General features: G+C 38.2%; 2 protein-coding genes and 1 long non-coding RNA gene across 5 annotated transcripts; all 3 read right to left on the bottom strand.

The window, feature by feature from the left end:
• Positions 1-498: 498 nt before the first annotated feature.
• Positions 499-5,112, bottom strand: LOC113289791 (FRIGIDA-like protein 3). Of its 3 annotated transcripts, none has more exons than XM_026539163.1 (8): positions 4,925-5,112; positions 4,151-4,236; positions 3,766-4,005; positions 2,574-3,562; positions 2,049-2,224; positions 1,548-1,931; positions 1,340-1,412; positions 499-1,145 (listed from the first exon to the last, which is right to left on the bottom strand). In XM_026539163.1, the coding sequence occupies exons 1-6, from the start codon at positions 4,967-4,969 to the stop codon at positions 1,599-1,601; spliced, it is 1,869 nt and encodes a 622-aa protein (XP_026394948.1). In that variant the 5' UTR covers positions 4,970-5,112; the 3' UTR covers positions 499-1,145; positions 1,340-1,412; positions 1,548-1,598. The 3 variants fall into 3 exon arrangements, with proteins under 3 accessions (XP_026394948.1, XP_026394947.1, XP_026394946.1); XM_026539162.1 differs by having other exon boundaries at positions 499-1,139; XM_026539161.1 differs by having other exon boundaries at positions 499-1,412.
• Positions 5,113-5,751: 639 nt separating this feature from the next.
• LOC113289789 lies at positions 5,752-9,498 on the bottom strand. The gene is made up of 5 exons (XM_026539160.1): positions 9,209-9,498; positions 7,397-9,068; positions 7,007-7,144; positions 6,081-6,169; positions 5,752-5,910 (listed from the first exon to the last, which is right to left on the bottom strand). The coding sequence occupies exons 2-5, from the start codon at positions 8,981-8,983 to the stop codon at positions 5,793-5,795; spliced, it is 1,932 nt and encodes a 643-aa protein (XP_026394945.1). The 5' UTR covers positions 8,984-9,068; positions 9,209-9,498; the 3' UTR covers positions 5,752-5,792.
• A 422-nt stretch (positions 9,499-9,920) lies between these two features.
• LOC113286597 lies at positions 9,921-11,493 on the bottom strand. Its single transcript, XR_003329370.1, has 3 exons — positions 11,309-11,493; positions 11,058-11,144; positions 9,921-10,218 (listed from the first exon to the last, which is right to left on the bottom strand). It is a non-coding gene; the product is annotated as an uncharacterized LOC113286597 (long non-coding RNA).
• Between the last annotated feature and the right edge of the window lie 16,245 nt (positions 11,494-27,738).

Genomic DNA, 27,738 nt, shown 5'->3' with positions numbered 1-27,738 from the left:
AAGTTTGTTCATCCCATAGGAAGTGCTCTTATAGATTCCTTTCCCTTGTCTAGGTACAGCCAAAAAAACGAACAAGTGTATAGTAAACATGATTTTGTATGCTTCAAAAAATAAAATAAATAAATTACTCCATAAGACTACCAGTATGGCTGTATCAATCACATGTAGTTGGATAATGATGTTGGTAAATGAACAATACACATATGCTCCAGACTAACCAAAAAAATCATTAGGACGATATTATCAAAGACAATCGAGATTAAAATAGATATAAAGTGTATACCTACAATTTCGTTTCCTGCTGGGAGAAAGGAGAAAGATAGATTTGCAGGCGCAGGAGCTTTTGGTGGATTAGGGATTATCAACAGGGATACATATAGAGAGAGGATCAAAATCATTTATGGCAAGGAAATAAACTAGATTTTCACTTTTCAATTATTTTCCTCTCACACAAACTTTTTTCGCCGGTGCGTTTGGCACACCAAAATTAGTAGGAGGGAAAGAAAATTTATCACGAGTTATTATTTCATTATAGAATCATTTTGAATTTTCCTTACATACTCCGTATATTTATTTTTATATGCTACCAAAAATAATAATAAAAAAATACCAAGTAAGAATTTTCCCGGGCTCCCAGCTCCATTCAGCTGAAGTTCAAATCCTTATTTGATCGATGAAATCAGTTTTAATCAACCCAACTGACAAGCAGTTTGACAAACTGGGCGTTTAAGCCATGGATCCTGGTTTGAAGCTGTTTTGGTTTCAAGGTACCTCATTGTCTGTTCATACCTCTGACACAATAACGGTATCATACAATGGATACACGATAATCTTACAACATTAATACAGAAGGGTGAAACTGTACGTACAGATCGAATGATGACTTTCTTTCTAACCCCTGGATGAGTATTGTTAATTACTTATACAAGAGAACAATGAAAATTGGTTGCTCTACCTTCATACATGGTTGATCATAGTCATCATACTTGCCTGTTTTTTTGTCATTCCTTGTGTTTTGCAGCTGTTTCACTTTTCTTCTTTCACATTATGTATCAGTTCTTTGGTTCCGTTGCCGACACTTGAGCAAGTTTTTTGTACACATCCATCACAAAACCATACGACTCCCCCATCACAGATTTCTGGTACTTCCATACAATTGGTGGAACAAGGAAATGAATAAGAGAGAGTAAAGTAAGTTAAAACAAAATACCTAAGACAGATGTCTTGCAACATAATATTTCCAGAACCAAAGGGTTCTCAGCTCAATACACAGGTGTTTAGCAAAAACTCTACACATTTAGTAGTGAACTAAAATCTGTCCCTGTGCCATCAGACTCACCAAATTTCTGACAAATGGGTTTTCCTGCAGTTGCAAGTGCAGCAATTTATGTTGCAGAGAACATATATAAGGCCTGTCAACAATACACACGGAACGCCGATCAAAAACAAACAAACAATATATACGGAACTAAAAAGCATTGCAGCATAAGACAAGTCTCCAACATTAATACCGCCAAGGAGCAAACTAACATACACGAGAAACTTACCAAGTTACGGATGCAGAGCCAGCCACCAGAATACAGTCATTCCTTGGGTAGTCAAGGATAGAAAAGACTGTGATATGAGGATGATAGCTCCGATCTGTACCTCTCATGTAATTCTGAACTCCTATTGTTGTAAACTAGCGGGGAGGACCCCGGATCTGCAGGTACATTAGGCTCATATTTCATTCCATTATCTTCTCGAGCCCTTTTTCTTTGTTGATTTGTAACGGCATTGTCTGCCATCCTCTTCTTATTAGATTTCCACTGCTCCAGCTGAACCATTCGTTTCAGAAGTGGGTCAAGTTTATAATGTTTTTGAAGTTTGTACTCTTCAATGCACTCTATCACAGTCTTTATACCAGCAAGCTCCTTTACATGCAAATCGCTCTAAAATGCACAGGGTACGCAAAATTTAAGATTTACTTGTGCATGCAGATATATAAGAATGAAGAATAAAAGGTACAGTTCTTGACTTCTGTCATTGTTAGCAGATGGGGTAAGCACCTTAATTTTATCATCTCCTCCTGAGCTGTTCATTTTACTCAGTAAATCTTTCCTCAAGTCCTTCAGATATGTCTTTAAAAGAAGCACAGGGGGGTATTTCTCAGTGAGCTTGAAGGCTAACACAAAATGGACAGCATCAATTCGTCTCCCCTTTCTGATCAACACTTCAATTATACCTGCCAAAACATCAAGGGAGGATGATTAGAGTAAATACAATAGAACATCCTAAGTTGATCTGCTATACAACCAGAGCCTTATTTGCACAGCATGCTCTGACTGACAAGTTAGGGTTATACACCAACCATCAGTTGAAGGAATGATAAAGTTGTCAGGTTAAGTCCCACTCTCAGCCACCATATGATGGGATATACCTGAGCTAAATCACACTCCAGGGACACAAGCATAACATGAACGGGGCTAAAACTAAAACTAAAAAAGAAGAAAAAAAGAAAAGAAAAAGAGTATCTAGCTTCAATGAAACCCCACTGGAAATCCCCACCAGCGAAAGAATGTTGAACAACCAACCTGGTATTCTGTGTTTCAGGCCAAGAGAACGACAGAGACTAGGTGCTTGCCGGCGATGAGAAACAGCAAGAACAAGCTTACAAAGCTCTTCGTCATTAAACTCAGAAGTAATTCTAAATGTTGTAATCAACTTCAGAAAAGCCTCTTCATCAGTCGAATTATAATCAATAGCAGCATCACGGCTGTCTAGCCTAGATTTCCAACTGTCAGCAATTGTTTTGGCTTGCCACTTGGTTATACGGTCCATTAAATCATCAGCACCTAGCACCAACGCGAGAGATTCAATTACCATCAAACATGATTTCCGCATGGACATGAGTTCTATTGCATCGTTTGTGCTCCCTTTTGGACATAATGTAGTTTGACTGTGACAAGGGTAGAATCGTTTAAGAAAATCCAGCACGAAAAGGGCTGGCTCAGCTACATTTTTTAGAGCCGAAGGCATTTCTTCGCGTATTGCGTCCATGTATTTCTCATATTTCATGATGTAATTCAAGAGACCTTTGCTATCCATCTCTTTGCAAAACTGCCTAAGCTCTAGACGTTTTTGTATATCAAAAACAACAACAGTATGTTCATTTGATTTACTCTGTGCCTCTTTAATAGCAACAACAGCCATGTCTTTCAGCTCCTGTACCCGATCAATCATAGCTTGTTCTTTAACATCAACAGTTTCCGCTCTATTAGCAATGAGTGTACACATTTCAGATTTCTTCTCCAGAAATGCCTTCTCTATCTCCTCTAACCTATTGGATCTATTATTTAACCTATTGAATCTGTCTTTCAAACATTTCATCTTGGTTTCAAAGTAATCGGTATTGTCCTCGTAAGGAATACTGTTTTCAGGAACATCCTGCTGGGCCTCTTGTTCGACAAGTGTCTTGTCCAACTTCCAGGATGCAGATTGTTTACCATCAGAAGTAGCAGCTTCTGCTTCAGCCGTGGATGTCTGCAGATTAAGTTGACTTTTCTGCAAGAGATTCTCCACACTAAGGAACAGAAATGCCACTTTGTTATCAGTAAGAAAACTACCTTCAAAGTATTCGCCCAATTGACATGAGTACAAATATCATAAAGTTCAGGGGCACTAATATAATTATAAGAGAAAACCTTATAAGAGCCCAACACTCTTGCACAAGAACAATTGTAAAACTAGATGCAAAGGAAAGATAAAACTAGAGAACCATAGTACCTCCTCACATGATCAGTAATTGGAAGCTCATATGCATTCTCATTGGATATCAGAGGACGATTTGGTAGAATCTCCTCTGAAGCATCACCGACACAGCGCTCGTCTGGCAGTTGTTTGACATTTCTTTCTTCAACTATGATGGATGGTTGCAGTTGGTTGTAGAAATATGTTGGTACACATTGCTCACATGACCACTCGACCACCTCCTGAGTAACCTCAGAGACTCTATCCAGACAATAGCTGGAGAGTGTAGAACACAATTTCCAAACATACACACTTTGAACATAAATATTGTCTTTTCATCAAATATAAAAAATAAAAAAATCAAGATAGTCTAATTAAACTTCTAGACTCTAAACAGAAGGAAAATAAAAGCTGAACGTACAGGTGCTCAGCAGAAACACGGCACACATCGCAATATATTAGAAGATTGGCATAACCTGTGACACCACACTTTTGACAAACTTCAACCTACAGTAAGAAAATGAAATAGTTAGTGGTGTAGACCCTCACACAATTCCATAGGTCATCATTGAAATTTTTTTGTAACAAATTTGTAGCCAAGTTAGATCATTTAACTTAAACTTAGACAAGAATGGGTATTGGAGAAAGAAAATGACGGTTCTAGGTTAACAATTCTTGCATTTGAGAAATAATTTGGCTCGACACCTAGTGAAAAAGGAGTTCCTGTGTAATGACTAATGTCTCACAACGGAAGGTAATTATTAAGTACCAAGTGTTCTCCATTACCAATTTCACATGTATGTTTGGCGTCTATTTTTCGACTTGGTATTTTCTCTTTTGTTACCCTCTAAACCCCGTTTGCATGTTCAATTAACATGAAATTGGCCACTACTCTAGATGCAATTTATCAAAATTAAGCACCAATATCAATTCCTACAATCTTTCATGATAAAGAAAAAAATCATATCCTGCTCCACAATATTGGCCCAAATCACTCATATTAAGACATGTAGAGTTTTCAAAAGGTAAAACACAACAATGTAAATGATACAGAACTTAAATTTCTTTCTCAATTTCTTTTTTTCTTTTTGAATTGTTACAGTTTGTAATGTATGAAAAAAGAGAGGGTTTTGAAATTTCGACGAAGATCAAAAACAAAAAGGGTTGATTTAAAAAAAAAAAAAAGTAGAATTACCGGAGGGTAAGTGGAATTTGGTTGTCCAGGCTGACATTCAACCATGATCAAAGACAAGACTTCTACAGAGCTCGATTCGAAGTAAAAGGATCTGCTGAATGAAATTGATAAGTACCTGTACCCATCTACTGTCAATGTTTCTTTCTTCTTTTCCTCTCTTACTTCCTCTGTGACTAATTCCTACCCATTTTCTGATCTACCGCTGCAGTTCTAGGAATCTTCAACACTGTAATACAAATATGCACACGTGTGAGTGCACGTGTGAGAGAGTCGGATCTTATTTTGACCCTTATTGACCATATCAATCTGACCTTTAAAAACGGAAACGGACGGTGCAACATCATACCGGACGTTTCGTAAACATCTTTTGTTGTAGTATAGACGAATTTCAGCATTCGTCTCAAGTGATTTGCACCAGCATTTGCACTTCGGCCGGTTGATAGTTTATAAAGCGAGAGATTTGGCAGTTGGGAGTCGGCACCTGGGGGTCTAGTTTGAGTCATAGTAATCGTTAAATGAAGTATGAACTTTTTTTCCGCTTTAAGTGGAAAGATCACTTTGTTAGGGTAAGGAAGTCCCTTTTATCTTAGTTGAGATCAACATAAATTCACACAAGCAATTTGACGAACCGAGTATAACTCATGCATCCAGTTTTGGACTTTGATGCCGATTTCAGGCCATCTCTTGGTATATCTATGCTTCGGGTAGTCAAAAGATTATATATTACAGAGACAAGAAAGTTTTTTACATGCATTTATCCACAGCAAAATAATTTTTTCGGTTAGTCTCTACCCCTCTAGACAGAAAGCTGGCATTTTTCATTTTTCTTTGGTGCTGTGGTACTTTTCTTCACATTATGTGATATAGTTCATTGGTTTGGTTGGTAATTAAACTTGTGGAGACTCGAGCAATTTTTCTGTGTGCATCCATCACAAAACCAGTAGGGTTCCTCATCATCAGATTTGGGTGCTGTATCTAAGCAATTGCTGGAACATAGGAAATGAAATTGAGCAAGTGAATTACATCAAAGCATAATATTACCCAAGATAGACAGCTGCAACACAATATGTCCAGCAACAGCAAAAAAAAGGTGGGGGAGGGTTATTATGATAAGACAGGGGAAACCATGAAACAAATGGTTCTCATCTCAACATACCGGTGTTTGGCAGGAACTTTACACATTTTGCAGGGAATTAATATCTCGGTCCCCATGTCATCAAATTGGCCACATTTCTGACAAATTTCCTGCAGTTGCAGAGTGAAACAGTTAATTGAATTCTGCAGAGAAAGATAGACCATGAACATTATACAAAAAAGGATGCATTTCTGAGAACAAGAGCCCCCCCAGACAGTAGCCAACTTCTAATGATTGAGCATTTTTAGCATGCTAAAACTAAACAAGATTCATTTTGCTCATACAGGACCTAACAATTGAAAATGTTTCACGCTTTATCTTGTGGAGGATACAAAAACTGGGAGCGCGATTACATTTTTTGCAATATACAGAATTTGAATAACTTAGAGATGAAAAATAAATAAATTGCAGGGTGTAAAGGATAACACGAACATATTAATAACTAATTAACGCATGCGTAGAACTGGAAAATGTGGTCCTCACTGATGAACGTGTTTAGTAGATCAAGGAAAATGATCCTTATGTGGTCTGGGGTGACTCTAAAGATTATCGTTTCTAATAGTGGCTAAAGGGTGAAATGAAACAGTTGTATATCAGGTGGTGTCTATTTGTGGCCTTCAGCAAGAACCTTATATTGTTTTAGGGTTTCTCAGTGGGACATCAATAGCTCACGGCAGCAGGTAGTCAGGAAACTTGTGGTGAAAAAAGATGTTTTACCTGAGATACATGAAACTCTGGGAGAACGGCAAAGCTATCAAAAATTAGAATCAGTTGAAACATTGTCTAACACTCTAACTGTAAACAATTGGCTAGCCTTTTACTTATTAGCATGCCTATGAGTCTACATTAGGCCATATAACATTTAAGAAATCTACACCGAGAAAATGCACCAAGCTACTCTTTCTTTTCTATGTACGACTGAAAGCAACAAAACCTGATCAGCATACATGTTCCAAGTGCACCTCTGCCTGCAAATTTTTCTTCTGATGAGGATATGGATGAGGAGTATGGAGTACTGGACATAGCTGAGATGCTTCCACTGGTTGATCCAAAGTTGAGTAACACGGAACGGTTTCCACCTTCACCTGTTCGAGATGGATAAGATACAAATTTTGTCATAAATGTTTGAGGAAGTACAAAAAAGATATCACCACAATAAGAGGATCAAGGAGCACAGAAACGCCAATGTCATAGTACTCCAGAATTGATGGAGATAGCAAGCAAAAAGCAATCTACACATGCAGTGTGTGCAGTCTGCTAAAGTGTATACCACACAATTATATTAGCACGATGATCAACATAAATGAAAAGAATGCCTCAAGAGGTTAAAATCGAACCGCTCTGTCACCATCAGCTGGAATAACGTGATCAGGAGCTGGAACTCTATCGAGGCAATCCTGCTGATGAGCTATGCAATCAATCGTCTCAAGGCGGTCCAGTCGGTGACCAATACGATCAACCACCTTTTTCTGTCGCAGAAACTCCTCATGTTGCTGCTCAAAGCGATCTTGTTGGATAGCAATTTTAGAAATCATCTTTTGCTGTTGTACAAATTGCTGCTCAAGGTGGTCTTGGTGGCAAGCAAGATAATCAACTGTAACTTTCTGTCGCATGAACTCTTCCTGTTGCTGCTTAAAACGAGAAAGAATAACCTCCACGGTATCTCCAAGGGACTGGATTAATTTTGATAAACGAACTACTTCCCCAGACGATTCTGTGGGAGAATCATTAGGAAGTGGGAGCTCACTATGATAAACAACTACATCATCATCCACACTAGGAGGAGGAGGAACATTAGGTTCATTTGAAGGTCCATCATGCCCTTGTGCAAGAACTCTAGTAAGGCAATCTTGTTGACGAGCTACACGATCTATCATCTCACGCTGCTGTCCTAACTCTTTATGTTGCTGTTCGGAATAAGAAAGAACAACCTCCATGGTGTGCTGAATGGACTGGATAGAGCTAAAAAGGTGAACTTGATCAAATGATACAGATGGCTCTGCAGAAGGATCTTTCTGGTCATCACTGCTGGCAGCTGGAGGAGGAGAAGACAGAGAAGTACCAGTCGAGCTTGGCTCATACAGTGGTCCATCCCTGATGTACTGAGGATCACAAGGAAGACGAAATCGAGACAAGAATTTCAAATCTAAAGGATCAGGCACATCAGCGCAAAGACAGTCCGCTGGAAAGGGGTGACCCAGATAAGACAACAACTGGCCAACAATGATTCCGTACGGAACACTCCGAAGTCGGCGGTCTGGACTAATAAAAGCCATTGTATGCCAAATCAGATATGAGAGATCAACAGGATAACCATGCAGAAGTAAAAGCGAGAGGTAAACTGATTCCAAGTTAGTATTCTGATAATTACTTCCTTTAGGAAGAATATTCAACTGACATATTCTAACCAACACACTGATGATAGGTTTTAAATGCTTCAGTTTAATGTTACGGTTATCACATGGCATGTTGAGATACTCATTCAAATAAACAGCATTTCTGAACTTCTCTTCTGACACTATCAAATCATCCTCACTAGTGGGAGGGTATGGAACAGCGTCAGTAGGTCTTACCAAACCAAGAACATTACCAATAACATCAGGAGTAATCTTGTGTATTTTACCCTCAATAAACGTCTGAAAACATTGATCTTCTGGGGAACAAGAATGTATATGGTTGTAAAATAAACGAACCGGAACTAGAGGAGCAGGACCTTGAATGTGAAGAAAACTTTTAATCATATTGTTTCCACTAAAACATTGTGAAATTGGGTAATTTGGGAAAGTCTCGTAATCTATAAATCTCTCTGAAATCACATTCTTGTCAGAAAAAATTGTTTCATACTTGTGTTTATAATCAGAATCTAGATAAATCGATGATGAGGAAGAACAGGACTCTCTTTTAGCTCTTTTGATTCGACTCATGTCTATACGATCAGTATAATGTACTCATATTATTAGAGATAAATCACGGGGATGAAAAGGAAATGTAACGGAAACCCAAATCCCCCTAAAAAGAAAACCAAAAACAACAACAAAAACAGAAATACAGTTAGAAATTGAGCTAATTTCATTCAAAATTAGGGATTTAAGCAACTAAAAATATCAAACTCAAGAAAAAAAAATTAGATCAAAGAAGAGGAATAATACCTTAAGATGATTCGAGGAAGATACTGTGAGTTGAGTTCCAAAGTAAGGAAGGTACAGGTAGTTTTACATAAGAAAATCCTCAAAAGAGAAAGAACCGTAGACAATGTAGTTGAGGAAAGGAAAACGAAGCTCTAGGGTTTGAAAGACTATGAGAAGATGAAACCTTGATTTGTGAGAGCGAGGTGAAGAATCAGAAATTGGTTGGAACTGCTTTTGGAGCCACTCCGGAAGGTATTACTTACTACTAAATGCGAGTGTATTTCATCTTTTCCTGCTAGAATGCTAACGAGTCTTTCAAAATTCAAATATGTTTTTCCTCTTTTCGGAATGTTTTATCTTATCTAGATTTCGGTTTACACTCGAGCTATCCCTATTAGCAGCCATGCCAAGTTGGACCTCCCCACACAATTACTAAGGGGGAAGTAAGGGTGCACACGGTACGGTTCGACTCGATTTTTGACGAGATCGAGTACCTGTACCTCTCTAATCTCGGTTCCTATTTTTTGAACCGGTACCTGTATTCTGTACCTAGGTCCCGATACTATTCGGGACCAGTACGGTACCATGTACGATTCCGGTACCAATCTCGGTCCTTAATTTTTCCAGACAATTTTTTTCCTGCTTAGAACCTGTTTTACTGAGCAACAATATATTAAGAAATATCTCAAAGAACAATGTCAATACATAACCATTAACAACTAACAACAAGTAGCAATAATATTAATACTAGATTACTAGCAAAGAAAAGTGTCAAATTCAAATACCGAGTCTTGAAAAACTGTAAAAGTAACAAGTAGCAAAAGAGTCAAAGACTGACAGAAACAGTCACTCACACACACAATTGAACAGTAACAAGTAGCAAAGTATCAAGTAGCGGTAGCAATGACTGGACAGTGGTGGTAAAAAAATAACAAGTAGCACTAGTGGCAATGACAAATACAAAGTCTTGATCTTCTATTCCATGGCAGCAGCACTGGTGGTGGCATTATTGTTGATAGGACCAAGTAACGCTACAAAAACAAGTAACAACAGTTAGTAACTATTAGTCTATGTCTATTACTGCCAAACACAAGTAATAATGTCACTATATGCTCAAAATCAATAACTATATGCTCAAGCAGCTCAACCAAATTCCACATCTTCCATGTAACTAGAGAACACCAAACAAATTCATATACAGTTCAACCAAATATTACATCTTCCATGTCACTAGACAACTAAGCTTTGTTGTATTGTACAACTAAACAAAGCAATCAAACTACGTATCACTAGCATAAAATATGTCATTTGACTCATTTTATTTAAAGTACAGATAAGAAAAGAAATCCATGAATGGGTTATATACATCATTCCCTCACTTTGAAGTACAGTCAATCAAACCCTATAGTATTGTAATCGGCCTTGCTTTAATTCCATTGAAAAGGAACCATCAACAACCATACTCCTATTAAATTAAAAGGGAAAAGATTTGGAAGATTTTAAGTCATAATTGACCAATCAAACATTGTCATTCTTGTCTTCAGAAAGACTCACAATAATGTATGATTAAGTTTCATAATATACCAACCAAGAGATTTAAAATATCATTACCCTAAGTAAATAAAACAACCCATTTTAATTCAATAATACTCATTATTTAGACAAACAGGGACGTGATATTGTATGATGATTAAACCACTAGAGTTAAATGAAGCTTAAATTGATTCATTTAAAAGAGCAATCAAGAAATCACAACACCATTATAACTGATTCGTAACTTATAAGCAAAATCAAGCAAAACCCTTATGCAAAGTATTTGGAATTTGATCATAGAATTGATTCAATTGAAAAGAATCCATCAACAACTTACCCTTGGTTAACAATTTCTGAGTTGGATTGTTCCTTGAATCTTTTCCCTTCGTCTTCTCCTTGGCGTGATAACCTACCCCGTGAAACCCTAAATTAAGTTAATCCAGTTCCAACCAATTAGTCATCAAAAATCAATATAAAGCTGAAATTAACAAAAATCAAGTAACCCAGTAGTCCAAATCAATCTATTTAAACACAATAACGAATAGAAATTGATTAAAATTGAAGAAGAAAAAAAGGAAAAAAACTTACAATAGAAACACAATCACTGATTTTTTCTTCTTCTTCTTCTGGATCGAGAGGTGGTGTAACTTGTAAGTGTAACTGGTGGTGTTCGTGGAGTTGAAGTATGGAGAAGAGAAGAAAACTTCCATGTAACTCTAATGGAGTTCTTCTCTTTCTCAGAGAGAGAGGACGTGAAAAAAAAGAGAAGAAAATGATAAACCCTAGCCAAGTTTTTCTATATATACCACCCCTAAATCTAGTGGCTATCATTGGTCTACTACTCCTAAATTCAATGGTTATAATTCTTTGGTACATTCGGTCCAAGACAGTACGGGACCAAGGCAGGACCGTTTACCTGTACCTGCTTACCCCGGTTCTTATTTTTTGGACCGGTACCTGTACTCCCTTCCTCGGTTCGGTACAAAAACAGGTACGGTTCCACCGATTCCAGGACGGTCCGTCGGTCCGGCTCGGTTCCTGTGCACCCTTAGGGGGAAGGCCTATTCCCATGCACATGCCAAAAAAAGCCGGTTTGGGCATACTAGGTGGCATGGAAAATCAATTGCGCCACTATGGAAAAAAATCTGAGGGAATGATTTTTTAGCGAGCGATACTCATAATACCGCTGGCGATAAAGACTATATCGCCAGCGATAAAAACTATACCGACAACGCTTCCATGAATATCGCTTGATATTATCTCTAGCGCCAACGACTACTTCTATATCGCTTATAAATAAGTAATTTTCAAATTCAAAATTTACCCCAAATTTTTTTACTCTAAAAAATTTCTATTATCTATTTCTCTATCAAATTTCTCTATTTCTTAATCTAATTTATTTTTCTGTTTTCCTCAAATGACACAATTAACCCAACTTGATTCGGCAACACAACTTGATTTTTCCGGAGTAGTGCTTGAAGATGTTGTTAAGAAGATATGTGATAGTTATAAAGAAATAGGTAAGAAGCAAAGAACTCTTCAAGTTTTGGATATTAACCAAGTCAAAACCGCAACTAAGGAAAGGCAAAGAAAATTTCAAGGCAAGGAAGATCATGGTAAAACAAATTTGAAGCCAAAGGAGACTCTATTCATGAGCGCATTGTTTGGAAGTTATGTGAAATGAAGAAGATAAACAAGATGAAGAACATTGTCCCAAATTTTTATTTTTAAAGTCTAGTTATATTTATTTTGAAACGTTATTATCTAGTTTTTTTGTCTTGTAAAAATGACTATTAATGATTAATTTTAAGTTTGTATTTAAAAATTTGAGTATTGTTGAGAATTAAGTTTAATTCTATTGGTAATCTAATCTTAAATTTTAATTAGAGATAGATTTAAACAAATATTAAAACTTAGGACTTAGACTAATATAAGTGGATAATTAAAAAATTACAACATATATATTGGACAATATTTGGGAAAGCAACTTAAAATCTCGAAACAACTTCCAAATTCGAAGTCTTGTTCGTAGATGCGACGATATTCCTCACGACACCTTCGTTTAAGTTCCAGATTGGTTCCACCACTCCTTAGATTTGGACCTTCTTGCTGAAGTAAAACAACATACCTAGTAACATCACAACTGATTATAGTGAAGCGATTACTCACCCTTGTAACATCACGATTGTTGAGGTTCATTTTTTTTTCTTCAAATCTTCTCAAAACCCTATCCCAAAAAATTTGGAGACGGGATTTTTCTGCGAATAAAGTCTCAATATAATGAACATAATTCCTGCAAATACATTCATCTTCCGCAGTAGTAAATTTTGGTACTCTTCTCTTAATTCGAACTCGCAAGTTGGCACGATTAACAATTCTTTGATTTTCAGCAGCATGTTGGTTTGCTATGAACTTAGCCATGTTCGCATTATCATCCATGCTCCTTGAGGAATTAGAAGATCAGAAAAGAATTGGAGATTGTGAAGTTCTAGAGAGATTTAGAAATTCTGGTGTAAGTTTAAATGAGTTTTAAAATTGGGTATTTATAGCGGGGAAACATTGTAGCCGTTGGATGAAGGACTACTTAGCGATGATCAAACCAGCGAGCGACATAAAAGCTATCGATGGCGCTGTAATGACCATCGAGCGTGTCTTTGACAATATAGCGATGGAGTCTCTATCGCTCGCTGGAAACTCCATCATGTATGCCTATATGTTATTTCTGACATATAGGCATACATGTTTGGCAGTTTGGTATACCCATAATGGGTGCATATATGCCAAGTATTAGATTTTGGCATGTACATAGGAATACTCCTTAATACGGTACTACTCCAGACTTATCTGTTTGGCAACCTAAAATTACTCTCTCAAACAATAAAAACCTCCAATGTGATTGGAGACGAAAAGCTTGGTATTGTTTGTTAATGGTTATGGTAGTGGTTGTTATATTGGTATTGATGTTTTTGTTAATGGTTAAGACAGTGAACACAAAAGATTACGAAATTGACTATGTAGTTGAGATGATACACAATTTTGAATTTGACCTTTGATTACTTCAACCATGATGTGTCCATGGTTGAGATGATGTTCTTGGTTTAAGAGGAAATTAAAGAACGTCATAGATATTGAAGTTGAATAGTGGTCTGTTGAATTACTATTCATCGATTAATCATTGTTGATGGTGGATTTTCAACAAAGGGTTAAATAGTAAAATCATGATACTGCATGTTTCTGACCCGGCTTCAGGAACGCATGTGACGATTTTTGTTTTTACGATCCGTGAATCGTTTTCACGATCTCTGATCGAGTACCTCTCAGAGCCACGATGAATATGTTTCTCGAAAGGCCTCCCACTTGCTGAGCGTTCGATGCTACGCATTTCATCGTGCCTATCTATATAGAATAAATATTGGGCGGTCCTCCATACATAATTGTTTGTTGAGAGGGAAAAACGCCTTCAGGACGTCGGGGACACTCATTCGTTGTTCTCTAACTATGTAGAGAGACTGTGTATAGATTCAGGCGGCTCTCTAATTGTTTGTTGAAAGGGCAAAACGCCTTCAGGTTCACAACACTGCACGTTGTTCCCTGACTATGCACCTTTCAGAACGAGTATGATGCTTCAACTATCTCATATCTCTATTCTACAATAGATTAATTCTACCGTGACATTCGCCGACTGGATTCCTAGAAGATAATCTATTTTATCTTATTACTCCGTTCCAAAACTGATCCCCAGCTGATCCCATGGATTAGTAATAGATAATCACTTTATCTCATTACTCTGTTCCATGAATTCCCCGACTGGATTTCACGGATTAGTAATAAATGCTCAACTCATTTTATTACTCCGTTTCATGAATCATTCCCAGCAAAATTTCATGAATTAGTAACAAATACTCCACAATCAGGCGTCTGACCGTCATTGAGTAAGTCCTGAGAAAATGGTGCGTGTGTATTTGACAAATAATACACAAACGAGCACTCAAACACACGAACGAACGATCAAAGTATGGACAAACGAGCGACCCATGGAAATAATATAATAATTAATAAAATAAGGAAAAGCGTGGGACCGGGCCCACCGGCCGGCCGATCATGCCGTGGCCGGTCCCCTCCCTTATTTTATTTTCACTAATATTTTTATTTCCTCCCTCATCTCACATAGATTCCCTCATTTGAGAAAACTCCCTCGTTTGACAGAAAACTCTTAGTTTTCTATACTTTCATCAAACAAAAATAGGGAAAGGTGTCACGGGACCGGGCCACCTAGCAGGCCGGCCATGCCCTAGTCGTGGCCGGTCCCACACCTCAAAATTCCTTATTTTCTCATATTATCATTTCCATCATCTCATGGAACTCCATCGTTTGACCGAAAACCCTAATTTTTCAATATTTTCTCAAATATTTCTCAAACCATGGAAAAGCAAAAAAGTAAAATGGTCACTCGACCGACTAGGCTCCCCATGTCAAAAAATTAAAATATCATTATTTTAATATTCTCAAATTATTTGTCGCATGAGCAAAGTTCTTCTTGCTTATTCAAGCAAAAATTGAGAGTTTCAGTCAAGATCAAACTCTTCTGAAAATCCAAAATATTGCTCGAACGATCGTCAGAAAATACCAATACTTTCAGGACTGAGACACGGACACCGTGGTGACACGGGCATGCTTCCTTGACCGACCAAAGCCGTCCCTAAAGCTTGCAAGGATCCGGTCCCACATATATTCACAAATTTGACCTAATCTGCTAGCAATTACTCATATTGGGTCCAAACTCTCTCCAACCAACTTGGGACTCGCTCAAACAACTGGCAACTGGTCCCACGACCACCAAGAGACGGTCCCATGCCCTATTGCTCGGTCCCTCACCTCTCCACAATTAGTTTATATTACCTAACGCTCGCTCGAGCACTATTCTAATAAATGATCAGTACTAGCATTTGATCATTCTTTTACCATCCGGTCAGCAAAGGACCCTAGAGCACGCTCACCCGAGCACTTGGGCACCACACAGTCGTCCATCATCCCATGTGGTCAGTCCCTCCTTTACTCAATAGCCTATTTTCAGTAATTCATCAATTGACGAACAATATATATATGATTGGTGCAGCAATCAACACCTAAATTATTTATATAATATTTGGTCGAGCTACCAATATTTTAATTAATTATTATTTGGTCACACTACCAGTAATTCATCGAATGAGCAATACTCACTCATCTGATCGAATACTAATCCTATCAATATTCGGTAACTTACAACAATACTTGCTCTAATGCTCGAATATTGATGAAACCATCAATATTCAGTAATTTATCTAATGAGAAATACTTTGCTCAGACAATCGATTCAAATACTAATATTCAACAATTTATCGATAAATTGCTCAATATTTGCTCAGACTATCAGCATTCATTTGAGAATTGTGTCCTAGCAGACGCTCGACCCATGAATCATAGAGCATCCGACATGCTCCACTGAACAAACTTAGACCCATCGTATAATCAAATCAAACGACTGACTAGTCAAATCCACGTTCGTGAGACAATCAATCACGTCACATGGGGGATATCAATTAGGGTTTTGGTCTGGCGGCCTATAATACGTGTGTTCATCCACGATCGACCCAACGCCTTCCATTGGACATTTCTCTGTTTAAGAAAGCCCGAGTCAGAGGAAAGCGCCGACTCAGAAGAAATAGAGGACACCCCACCATTCGAGCATCTGGAGAAAGTCAAGGCCTTGACGGACCTAAAGAAAAAACCTGAAGAAGATGCACATACTTGCATTAAAAGGTTCCGCACTCATGCAAGTCTTATCAACTATCAAATATGCTACCCTGGTCTGGGGACTCAATGCTGTTAATAACTCAGCACTCACCAAACGCTATGAGCGGTTGGTTTCTCCTCGGCAATACTTCACCAAGTGGTTAGATGCAGAACCTCTCCAAATTCAGCATTCCAATGATACAATCGTTGCTAGGATAATGGCTGAGTTCAACAAGAAATACCTTGTGTACTCTCCCTTGCGCGAGTGTCCATATGTGCCAAAAAATCAGGAAATTCCGACCGCGCGACCATGAAACCCCGTCATTAGAGGAATGCCGAATCAGCAAAAGATCTTTAGGGCAAGAATCGCCAAGACAAACAAATTTCATGAAGGAGATTTGGTTATCAAAGAAATTTAGCGCAATCTTCATTCTGCAAGAAGCTCTAATTGGGAAAGACCTTTTATGATCGCTAAATCCATAGTTGGAGGATACTACAAGCTAATCAACACAGATGGAAGGACCATACCAATGATACAGGAGAATTGGCTCAAAGCCTTTGACGCCTGAGACATTCGGCGTATTGGGGTGTCATTCGCTTAAGACACGAGCGGCTGTTCGAGACACCCAATGCATTTTAGGATTTTCTTTTACCTGTATTTTCAATTCCTCCAAAATGTTTGCAATACTTGCATCGAGTATTTGAATTCAGCAATTTATCAAAGTTCTTTTATTTAAAGAAAAAATATCTATCAAATCCAAAAGTAAATCCTAAATCAACGCGCATTCAAAACCAATCAAAAATAAAAACCAAAAACTAAAGCCTCATATCTCTTAAAAATTCAAGGTTCAAGAGATTATGGAAAGGGAAACTAAAGGAAATCGGCAAAGTAAGATTTATGCTTCTCTACATTCTCCAAGACTTGCAAGGACGCTTTCTCCAACTCCATCTTCTCGGTCAACTCAACAATCTTTCCCCTTTTCTCCACCACAACATCACTGGTAAAAGGTATATTGTTCTCTACTGCATCCTTGATGGTGTCAATCTTTTGACGGAGCCACTTCAAGTTGAAACCAAGTTCTTCAAAAATTTTCAAGTTGTACTCCCAATCAAAGAGTACATATTGAGTGACAGTACTTCTGGTACTGGTTCGTATATCATCTATGACGCGCAAGATATTTCCTACTTGCATTGTCAAGAAGTAACGGAGCTTGGGGTTTCTTTCAACGGGAATGTGACCATACATCTTCCACAACTTCTCATACATATCAACATACCCTATGAGAACGTTGAATCCACCAACTAGTATGTGATATGAGAGTGACTCGCCGAATGAATGCGTGCAATAGCAAGTGATTATCAATCACTGGAGCAACTTCAACAGTCATAGCAGCAGTTTCCTCAACAGCTGGAGCAACTTCTTCCATTCTTGGCTCGGTTTTTTCCATCTCTGAGACAACCACAATTGGAGTATTGGTCGCTTCAACAGTTTCAACAATGATAGTTTCATGGCCTTGAGGTGCATAGGTGGTTGTCTCGTCATTAATAGTCCCAAGGTTGCTTGAATCATCATTGTGGGACTCATTATGCTCAATTCCACCATTTTCCATCTAATATAGCAAAAATAAAAATTAGAGTTTCCAAGCATGGAATTGAAGAATCAATCATAAAATTCAACATGTAAGTGAACCAACATTATCTAAGTTCTTTACTATGCATCCAAGACATGAACAAATAATGTGGAAGTCATTAAACACGTTTTGCAACAAGTTCGTCTGAGAAGATTTTACACTGCCCTGTATAAGACGATGAACTGGGAGAAATTGTTAAGTAATCTAAGGTTGAGTCATATACTATTCTCTTCATTGTATTTTCTCTACATCATATCAAAATTTTATAATAATCGGATGAACGAGCAGATAGATCTGGCCAAAACATTACACTACACGCAATCTGAAAAAGTTCTGGAAGTCACCTGGAAGTTTACTGTTTCGCCTATTTCAGGCCCTAAACATGCTAAAAACTCAAGACGCTTCTTTGAAAAAGCTTGGAAATGTCCTGGTCATGAAAAAACATGGTAGACGGCGAAAATTCGACAACGGACGAAGATTCTACAACGTTTTTACTGAAAGACTGAAGTCTGAAATTTTCTGGTGACGTATTCCGGAAAAATTTCTCATATACTCACATGGACTCTCATTCATTCATTCACAAGTCAACAATTTCATACTTTTATGAAGAAATTACAGTACGAATACTTACTTGGGGAGTTTCTAAGTCATTTTAAGGTTCATCAATGTTGAAATCACCGTCAGTGGCATTACTACCTTCATTCGGTTGTGGATTTTGAGAGTTCTCCGTCTCTCCATTCCCCAAAGAAGAATGTGCTTCGTCAACATGTTGTTTATCCGCGGTGATTTCCTCCTACAAACATTAACAAAAATTATTATTAATTCATTCAAGGAGATACTATGATCGTCTGCATGAAAAAAGGTACTCACATTAGCTTCCTCATCTTCGCTAGATCCCTGAATTGTTCGCCCATGAACAAATTGAAGACCGTCAATAATTGATGGAGCAAAATTCTGAAATTTAACAAATGTTTGTTGTGATCCTAATCATACGGACAAAGAAAAGGCTTTACGGGAAAAGTGCTAACAACTCACCACATAAGCGGTTGGGGACTGCACACTATTCGACACCATCCTGTAAGTCTTGCTTCGGGGGTTCCCCGCCTCGAAAACTCTCTTCAATTTCAGTAAAGTTTGTATTGGCTCGGGCTTTCACCACATAAGCATCCTGTGGTAAAATCAACGGAGTAGTCAAGAGACGATCAATATACCACCATAAGAATTACGAGAAGAATTCTTACCTGTGAATATCCAGGTAGTACTTTTTGTTTATCGCCGCTGGAAAGATGCTTCAACCTTGGTTGTTCAAAAACTATCTCATCTGCAGGAGATTCTTGTGTCGGAGTTTGAGGAGCCATTATAAAATCAAACAAACGATCAAGTTGCAGCCTCCAGAAGTCTACATAACCCGGAGTTGGATAGACGGCCCGAGTAGGGAAAGGGTACATATATTCACGCCCGTCCAAACATATGCAATCCAAAGAAGCCTTGAGTTGATCGACTGATGGTTTTTCTTTTCGAACATCTAGGATACACTGATCAAAACCCATCTATCGAGCTTCTCTGTCAATGTTATATTCCTCCACCAGATATTCTCTGTGCATTACTGATACTAAGTAACCGGGGGTACAACTCAGTATGAAGGATCTCTCACCATCACTCAGGTTTGCACCGGACTCCAAAATGACATTCGCTTCATTATTGTTAAAAGTGATCAACTGTGAGATGAACATAGGAACCGACACCCAAGGACGAAAGTTAAACTCAGACTCTTCGTCTAAGACACTGGTGAGGCGTATATTTTTCCGAGGCTTTTTGGTGTCCTAGCGCATAATTCTAGCATTATCCCTCTCAGAAAGAACATAACGGATGTTAGCGTTCAGTCCTTGCAAGATGCTACGGGGAATCGGGGAATATTTTTCAAAGCGCTCCCACAACAAAGCTTGGATAAACATTGTGTTGGCATATGTTTCTATTTTCATAAAACCATTGGAAATGCTAGAATCTATAACCAAGGAATCTAAGTTGGAGAATAATGAACCCATAAACAGACCACCAACGGGAAGTTTCTCACCCTGAGCCGTCTTGATGGGAAAATGGATAACAAATGGTTTCAGCAAATTTCCACTATCTTCAGACACATCTCTGGATAACCACAGACACAAGAAAGCAGCAATGCTTAACATACCATCCACAGGTATCTCAGGAGTTCTATCTCTCTGCTACCACTCCTTCAACCACTAGGCATAACAAGTTTTGCTGGATGATTTGTTAATTCCATGCATCTTAGCTGTCAAGATCTCAGATATCACCTTCTCGTTTGTCGAAAGTGCTACTGGGAAATTACTCGTGACTGGAAGATTCATTAAAGCAACCACATCCTCTAGAGTAATGGTGAATTCTCCCCATATACATATGAAAGTATGAGTATGAACACACCAACGAGCGAGCAAAGCTATTATACCTCTCACATCATGGTAAACACGTAATTCTCCAGCTGCTTGGATAGCTCGTGTCACATGCGCACGGTCCAACATGGCTCTCACATGACTATGCCCCAGCATATGCCTCGCCCATCCAGAAAAGTCTGTCAAAGGTTTCCGTGAAATCTTGAAGTCTATATGTGAGCCAGCATAATGTCTCCAGTCAATACAGAATCGAATAATTGCTCGAGGAGACACAAATTTTCTCTAAGTAATGTCCATGGGATCTATAAGAAGACGAAATGCCGGACCTGGGGGACGTTTCTTTGGTCCAACTCTTTCCTCTTCTTCTTCTTCGTCAATAGAAGTCACGTATACAGAAGCACCATTGTATGAAGTTGTGTCTGTGGAAATATCATCCCTGGAATCATCGTCCCTGGAAGCATCATCCCTGGGAGCATCGTCTTTGGAGGTGTCATCATGAGAATCAGGCATCTTTGCAAAATTTGCTGAGCATGACACATTTTATGTCAACACATTATTCACAACGGATCATGGAATGAAAATGCACATCAGCAAAAATGGTAACACTTTAACTCTTACATGTTTATAGTTTCACTAGCTATAGTGATTACAACGCAAAATCCTTAGAGTTTGTTCGTCTCTTGAAACCTGCAGAGACGAATAAAATTCATTAGTTGAAATCATAACATAATTTTCATAAAAACTACGAGTAATTCACGAAGCTCCTATCATATGAGCTATCCACATATTTTAACCCTCCACTGGGTGAACATTCATTGGTTTTGTGCATACACTATTAAATCACAAAACCCACACAATCAACATTTTACCAAAAATTGTTTACGTCTAACAATTGTTGGAAATCCAAATTTGAGTCTACATAAATTTTGAGTCATAACAAACGCATACTAAATAATTTTTTTTATTTTTTGTGAGCTAATAACTCACGCACTTTTAAAAAAAATCCCTGGGCTAATAACTCACGTAAATAAAAAAAAAACTCTTTCACTCAAACGAGCGTTTATTCGTCAAAAGAGTCTTTTTCAATCTTGCATAAGTCCACATGTTCCAAAATAAAAAAAATTCCATGGAAGTTTACAAACAAAATTTTACTGTTAGACACAGGTCTATTTCAAAAATCTCTCTAATGATAGGAATTATTGTGTACTACTCTAATTAGCGAACGAGCATACGTTTCCAAAAAAATACTCATGCTTTGAAAATAAAATTTTGGTTTTTATGAAAGTTCATAAGCAAAATTTTACTACTGGACCAGGTCTATTTTCAAAACATATACATGTTTTTATCATACTACGGATTCTCGTTCGATCCCCAAACCGATAGACGGACTAACAATTGTTTGCTAAAATAAATTTCCATAAAACCTACGCATGCATGCACATTGAATTTTGTTTTGAACAACTCATAGATGAACATGAACACAACAAAAAAAAAAGGTTTCGGCTTACCTTGGTCGGCGCCGGCGGTGGAGTGATGCTCAGTGCCGGCGAACGTCAAAAGAAAAAAAAATTCTCACGGGCGTGAGATGAAGGAGGGTGGTCGGTCACTTAGGAAAAATAAAACAAATTTTTTAGGGTCTCTTCCCTTTTATATCAATTTTATTTCCAAAACCTAATAAACCATGGATTTCCTTTTTTGGGCCTGGACTCACAAACGCTAAACCGACCAAAATTGAACGACCGACTATCAAAATAAGCAGTGGTTTGTTTCTCCATAACCATGAGACGATACTCTATCACATGTCAGGGTCCTTACCTATGGTTTTCTCGTACATGACATCATTGGAGCAAATCAGGGACTCTGAAAATGCCTTTGTACGACTAAGTCCGACTACTTATCTCGTTTTACTAGAAAATCACCATTTAATGCTTACTTCGGAACATGATTGTCCCTCACTAAGCAGGGGACTTAATGTTGATGGTGGATTTTCAACAAGGGCTAAAATCGTAAAATCATGATACTGCATGTTTCTGACTCGGCTTCAGGAACGCATGTGACGATTTGTGTTTTTACGATCCGTGAACCGTTTTCACGATCTCTGGTCGAGTACCTCTCAGAGCCACGATGAATATGTTTCTCGAAAGGCCTCCCACTTGGTGAGCGTTCGATGCTATGCAGTTCATCGTGCATCTCTATGTAGAAGAAAGATTGGGCGGTCCTCCATATATAATTGTTTGTTGAGAGGGAAAAACGCCTTCAGGACGTCGACGACATTCGTTGTTCCATGACTACATAGAGAGACCTGCCTCTACATAGAAGAACGATTGGGGGGTCCTCCATACACAATTGTTTGTTGAGAGGGAAAAACGCCTTCAGGACATCGACGACACTCATTCGTTGTTCCCTGACTATGTAGGGAGACCGTGTATAGATTCAGGAGGCTCTCCATACATAATTGTTTGTTGAGAGGGAAAACGCCTTTAGATTAAATCCCCTGCTCGTTGTTCCCTGACTATGCACCTTTCAGAACAAGTGTGATGCTTCAACTATCTCATATCTCGATTCTACAATAGATTAATTCTACCGTGATATTCGCCGACTGAATTCCTAGAAGATAATTTATTCTATCTTATTACTCCGTTCCAAGGCTAGTCCCCAGCTGATCCCGTGGATTAGTAATAAATAATCACTTTATCTCATTACTCCATTCCCTGAATTCCCCGACTGGATTTCACAGATTAGTATTAGAGGCTCAACTCATTTTATTACTCTGTTTCATGAATCATTCCCAGCAGAATTTCATGAATTAGTAATAAATACTACACAATCGGGCGTCTGACCGTCATCGAGTAAGTCCTGAGAAAATGGTGTGTGTGTACTTGACAAATAATGCACAAACGAGCACCCAAACACACGAACGAACGATCAAAGAATGGACAAATGAGCGACCCACGGAAATAATATAATAATTAATAAAATAAGGAAAAGGTTGGGACCGGGCCCACCGTCCGGCAGGTCATGCCGTGGCCGGTCCCCTCCCTTATTTTAAATTGACTAATATTTTTATTTCCTCCCTCATCTCAAAGAGATTTCCTCATTTGAGCAAACTCCCTCGTTTGACATAAAACTCTTAGTTTTCCATACTTTCATCAAACAGAAATAGGGAAAGGTGTCACGGGACCGGGCCATCTAGCCGGCCAGCCATGCCCTAGCCGTGGCCGGTCCCGCACCTCACAATTTCTTATTTCTTCATATTATTAATTCCATCATCTCATGAAACTCCATCGTTTGACCGAAAACCCTAGTTTTTCAATATTTTCTCAAATATTGCTCAAACCATGGAAAAGCCAAAAAAGTCAAATGGTCACTCGACCGACTAGGCTCCCCACGTCAAAAAATTAAAATTTCATTACTTTAATATTCTAAAATTATCTGTCGCATGAGGAAAGTTCTTCTTGCTAATTCGAGCAAAAATTGAGAGTTTCAGTCAAGATCAAACTCTTCTGAAAATCCAAAATATTGCTCGAACGATCGTCAGAAAATACCAATACTCTCAGGACTGAGACACGGACACCATGGTGACACGGGCATGCTTCCTTGACTGACCAAAGCCGTCCCTAAAGCTTGCAAGGAGCCAGTCCCACATATATTCACAAATTTGACCTAATCTGCTAGCAATTACTCATATTGGGTCCAAACTCTCTCCAACCAACTTGGGACTCGCTCAAACAACTGGCAACTGGTCCCACGACCACCAAGAGACGGTCCCATGCCCTATTGCTCGGTCTCTTGCCTCTCCACAATTAGGTTTTATTACCTAACGCTCGCTCGAGCACTATTCTAATAAGTGATCAATACTAGCATTTGATCATTCTTTCACCATCCGGTCAGCAAAGGACCCTAGAGCACGCTCACTCGAGCACTTGGGCACCACATGGTCGTCCATCATCCCATGTGGTCAGTCCCTCCTTTACTCAATAGCCTATTTTCAGTAATTCATCAATTGACGAACAATTTATCGAAAATTAGGGTTTCGAACAAACGCTTGCTGCACCGCAACTCTGAGCAGTTCAAACACTAATAATTTTATGATTGATCCGGTAATCAACACCTAAATTATTTATATAATATTCGGTCAAGCTACCAATATTTTAATTAATTATTATTTGGTCACACTACCAGTAATTCATCGAATGAGCAATACTCGCTCATCTGCTCGAATATTAATCCTATCAATATTCGGTAACTTACATCAATACTTTTTCTAATGTTCGAATATTGATGAAACCATCAATAGTCAGTAATTTATCTAATGAGCAATACTTTGCTCAGACACTCGATTCAAATACTGATATTCAGTAATTTATCGATAAATTGCTCAATATTTGCTCAGACTATCAGCATTCATTCGAGAACTGCGTCCTAGCAGACGCTCGACCCATGAATCATAGAGCATCCGACTATCATGCTCCACTGAACAAACTTAGACCCATCGTTTAATCACAAACGACTGACTAGTCAAATCCACCTTCGTGAGACAATCAACCACGTCACATGGAGGATATCAATTAGGGTTTTGGTCTGGCGGCCTACAACACGTGTGCTCATCCACGATGAGAAATGTGAGTAAGCCGTGTAAGAAGTTTAAGGAGTTAGCAAAGTAGTGGGTGGAAAATCAACCAACCCTCTCACATACGAGGAAGGTGAAACCACGATTTCCCACTTTCCCACTCTTTCACTCGAGCAACCGTCACACTTGCTGGAGATCAATGTGTTTACACTTTCCGGAAATATAAATAATTCTCTAAGTCCGTGATTGAACAAAAGTACGAAAAACACACAGAAAATCCACGAAGTATTGAACAAACAATCCATCGTCTAGCCAAGAATCATCGTCTGAACAACACTCTCTCAATTACTCAGACGTATTCATCATTTGCAGAAACCTATAACACATTCATAGATCACCATTGATCTCACACACTTATCATTTTCCCTCCTACAGATCAACCCTCTTCCTTCTTTGTGACCGAATTGACTCTGGAACGACCATTGACTTGGTTTAGGCCGGAGTCCTACAGATTGATCTCTCGAACTTAAAAGCACTCCCGTGCAGTGCATCTGTTTGAGGTTAGGCAGTTTGCTCGGTTGAGGAGTCCTCGATCGCTCGATCGTCTCTTCATTCCCTAAAATAACCAGCGAACTGTTTTTTCCCCATCTACAATCGTAATAATGGATCGCTTTCAAAAATGAGGATGAGGATCAAATTATAATGGTAGGTACCTTGTTGATTTATGCTTTGCATAGGCAAATTAAGGGAGTTTATTTGGCTGCTATCTTTGTTTGATCATTGGGTGGGTGATTATTAATTTTGTGCAATTGCAAAGCATATAACATAACTTAATCGACTATCTAATTGTTACGGTGGGAAAAGTTTTCGGTTTGACCAATAATTCGTGATAACTGAGGTTAAACTCAGAGTTAGATGATGCCAGATCTTCTTATATCTAACAGTTACAATTCTGCTTGTTCAAAAGTGCAAAAAATTTTCTTATATTTTATGTTTCTATTTCATAGTAGTAATATTCGGAGTCCTAATCCCTAATCATGGTGGAATAAGAAATCTTCCACCTCGAATATATATATATGTACCAAAAAAGAGAATGTAATTAGTTAGGAACCTAGACTAGACCTTAGGAGCAAACTTCTGCTAGCACAACAAAGTTCTGAACTACCATGGAAAATATGAGCTTTCTAAAGGTTTTAGCAAATTTTGTAGGTGAATGTTTAGTTATTCGTCCGAATCGCTTGTTCAAGTTTCAACGTTGTTCTTCTTATTTATAACCCAGGGAATCATCATCACAAAACACAAGCACAAGAACTAATAGTCTCAGTAGAAAAAAGCGTGTCCGTGAAACCCGAGCAAAAGGTTGATATCCTCTATACATCTCTTATGTAGACGTGATGATATTGATGTTGTGAAAAAAATATTTCTCCATCCTAACTTATCCATTTTCCATCCTCAACTTTTATCTCTGTTAGTGTCTAGATCCCATAGTTTTCAATAGTCATTCTAATCTCCTTATTTTTCCTTTCAGCATTATGCCTTCTGAGCATACGTTCGTCAAAATAAATAGAAATTTCTTTAGGTTTTCCTGCAAAAAACTTATTCCTTCATTACCCATTATCCTTTCTGAGTTTTACCCTTCTGGATCTTCCAAAGGATCATTTACTTTACCCGTTGCTAAACATTTACATAATATCCTTTTTGAGATTGCAAAAAAATATGGATGCTGGTAGACGGATTTGAAAATATGATGCAAATCAATCTTGGTTTGTTGCAAATAAACAATCCAATAATCATGGTTTTTATTTGCATATCTGATTATCTAAACCTAATAACAAAGTATCTAAACCTAATAACAAAGTAGATCCAATCTCATTCTTCATCCCAGACGATAACTGCTTTGAAAGTTGGTTTGCTATGGCTTCTGCTCTAGAAGATATTATAACGTTCTGTAATACAGTTGGTATACCTATACCCAATCATATTCCTCCATTGACTCATCATTCCACCTATGCTCAAATCCTCAAGGATACACCTTCTTTACCTCAAAAAATCATTCAACCAAAAAAAATCTACACCTTCAAAGGTTCAATCGGTAAAATCTTCTGCCAATTTATCTCCCTTCACATGTGATCGTTTTGCTGCACCTCTTTCAAATATCAAAGATTCTAAAGAGTCTCACTCTATATATTCTTGATGACTCAAATCCTCTTGGATGTTGGAAGGATGCCTTTGTGGTGTCATCTCCTATTCCCATCAACAACTAGTCTGATGTTTGTTCAACTTTAAGTATAGAGTTACAAAGTTATTCTTTATTTGCTCTTTACCCAACGAACTCCCATCAAGCTCTTTTTCATGTTGATAAAGACTTATATGTTGTTGATTTTGAATTCACTTTTACTCTGGGTAATGTGATTTTCACAATTTATAGATGGGATCAACAATTTTGGAGATCTACTCCCTTCATAGGAATTGATTTGTTTGTGGAAATATATGGGGTTCCACATCAATATTGGTCATCAACAGTCATGCACAAAATTAGAAAACTCTATGGTGAGGTTTTGTTTATTGATTACGCGTCTCTAAAGCTTCAAGACTTAAGAGCAATTCCTCTCAAGCTCAGAAACTCAAATGGGA

Source organism: Papaver somniferum, chromosome 6, assembly GCF_003573695.1.
Source record: "Papaver somniferum cultivar HN1 chromosome 6, ASM357369v1, whole genome shotgun sequence".
In the NCBI taxonomy this organism is placed as follows: Eukaryota; Viridiplantae; Streptophyta; class Magnoliopsida; order Ranunculales; family Papaveraceae; genus Papaver; species Papaver somniferum.
This window is presented reverse-complemented; position numbering and strand designations above follow the sequence as displayed.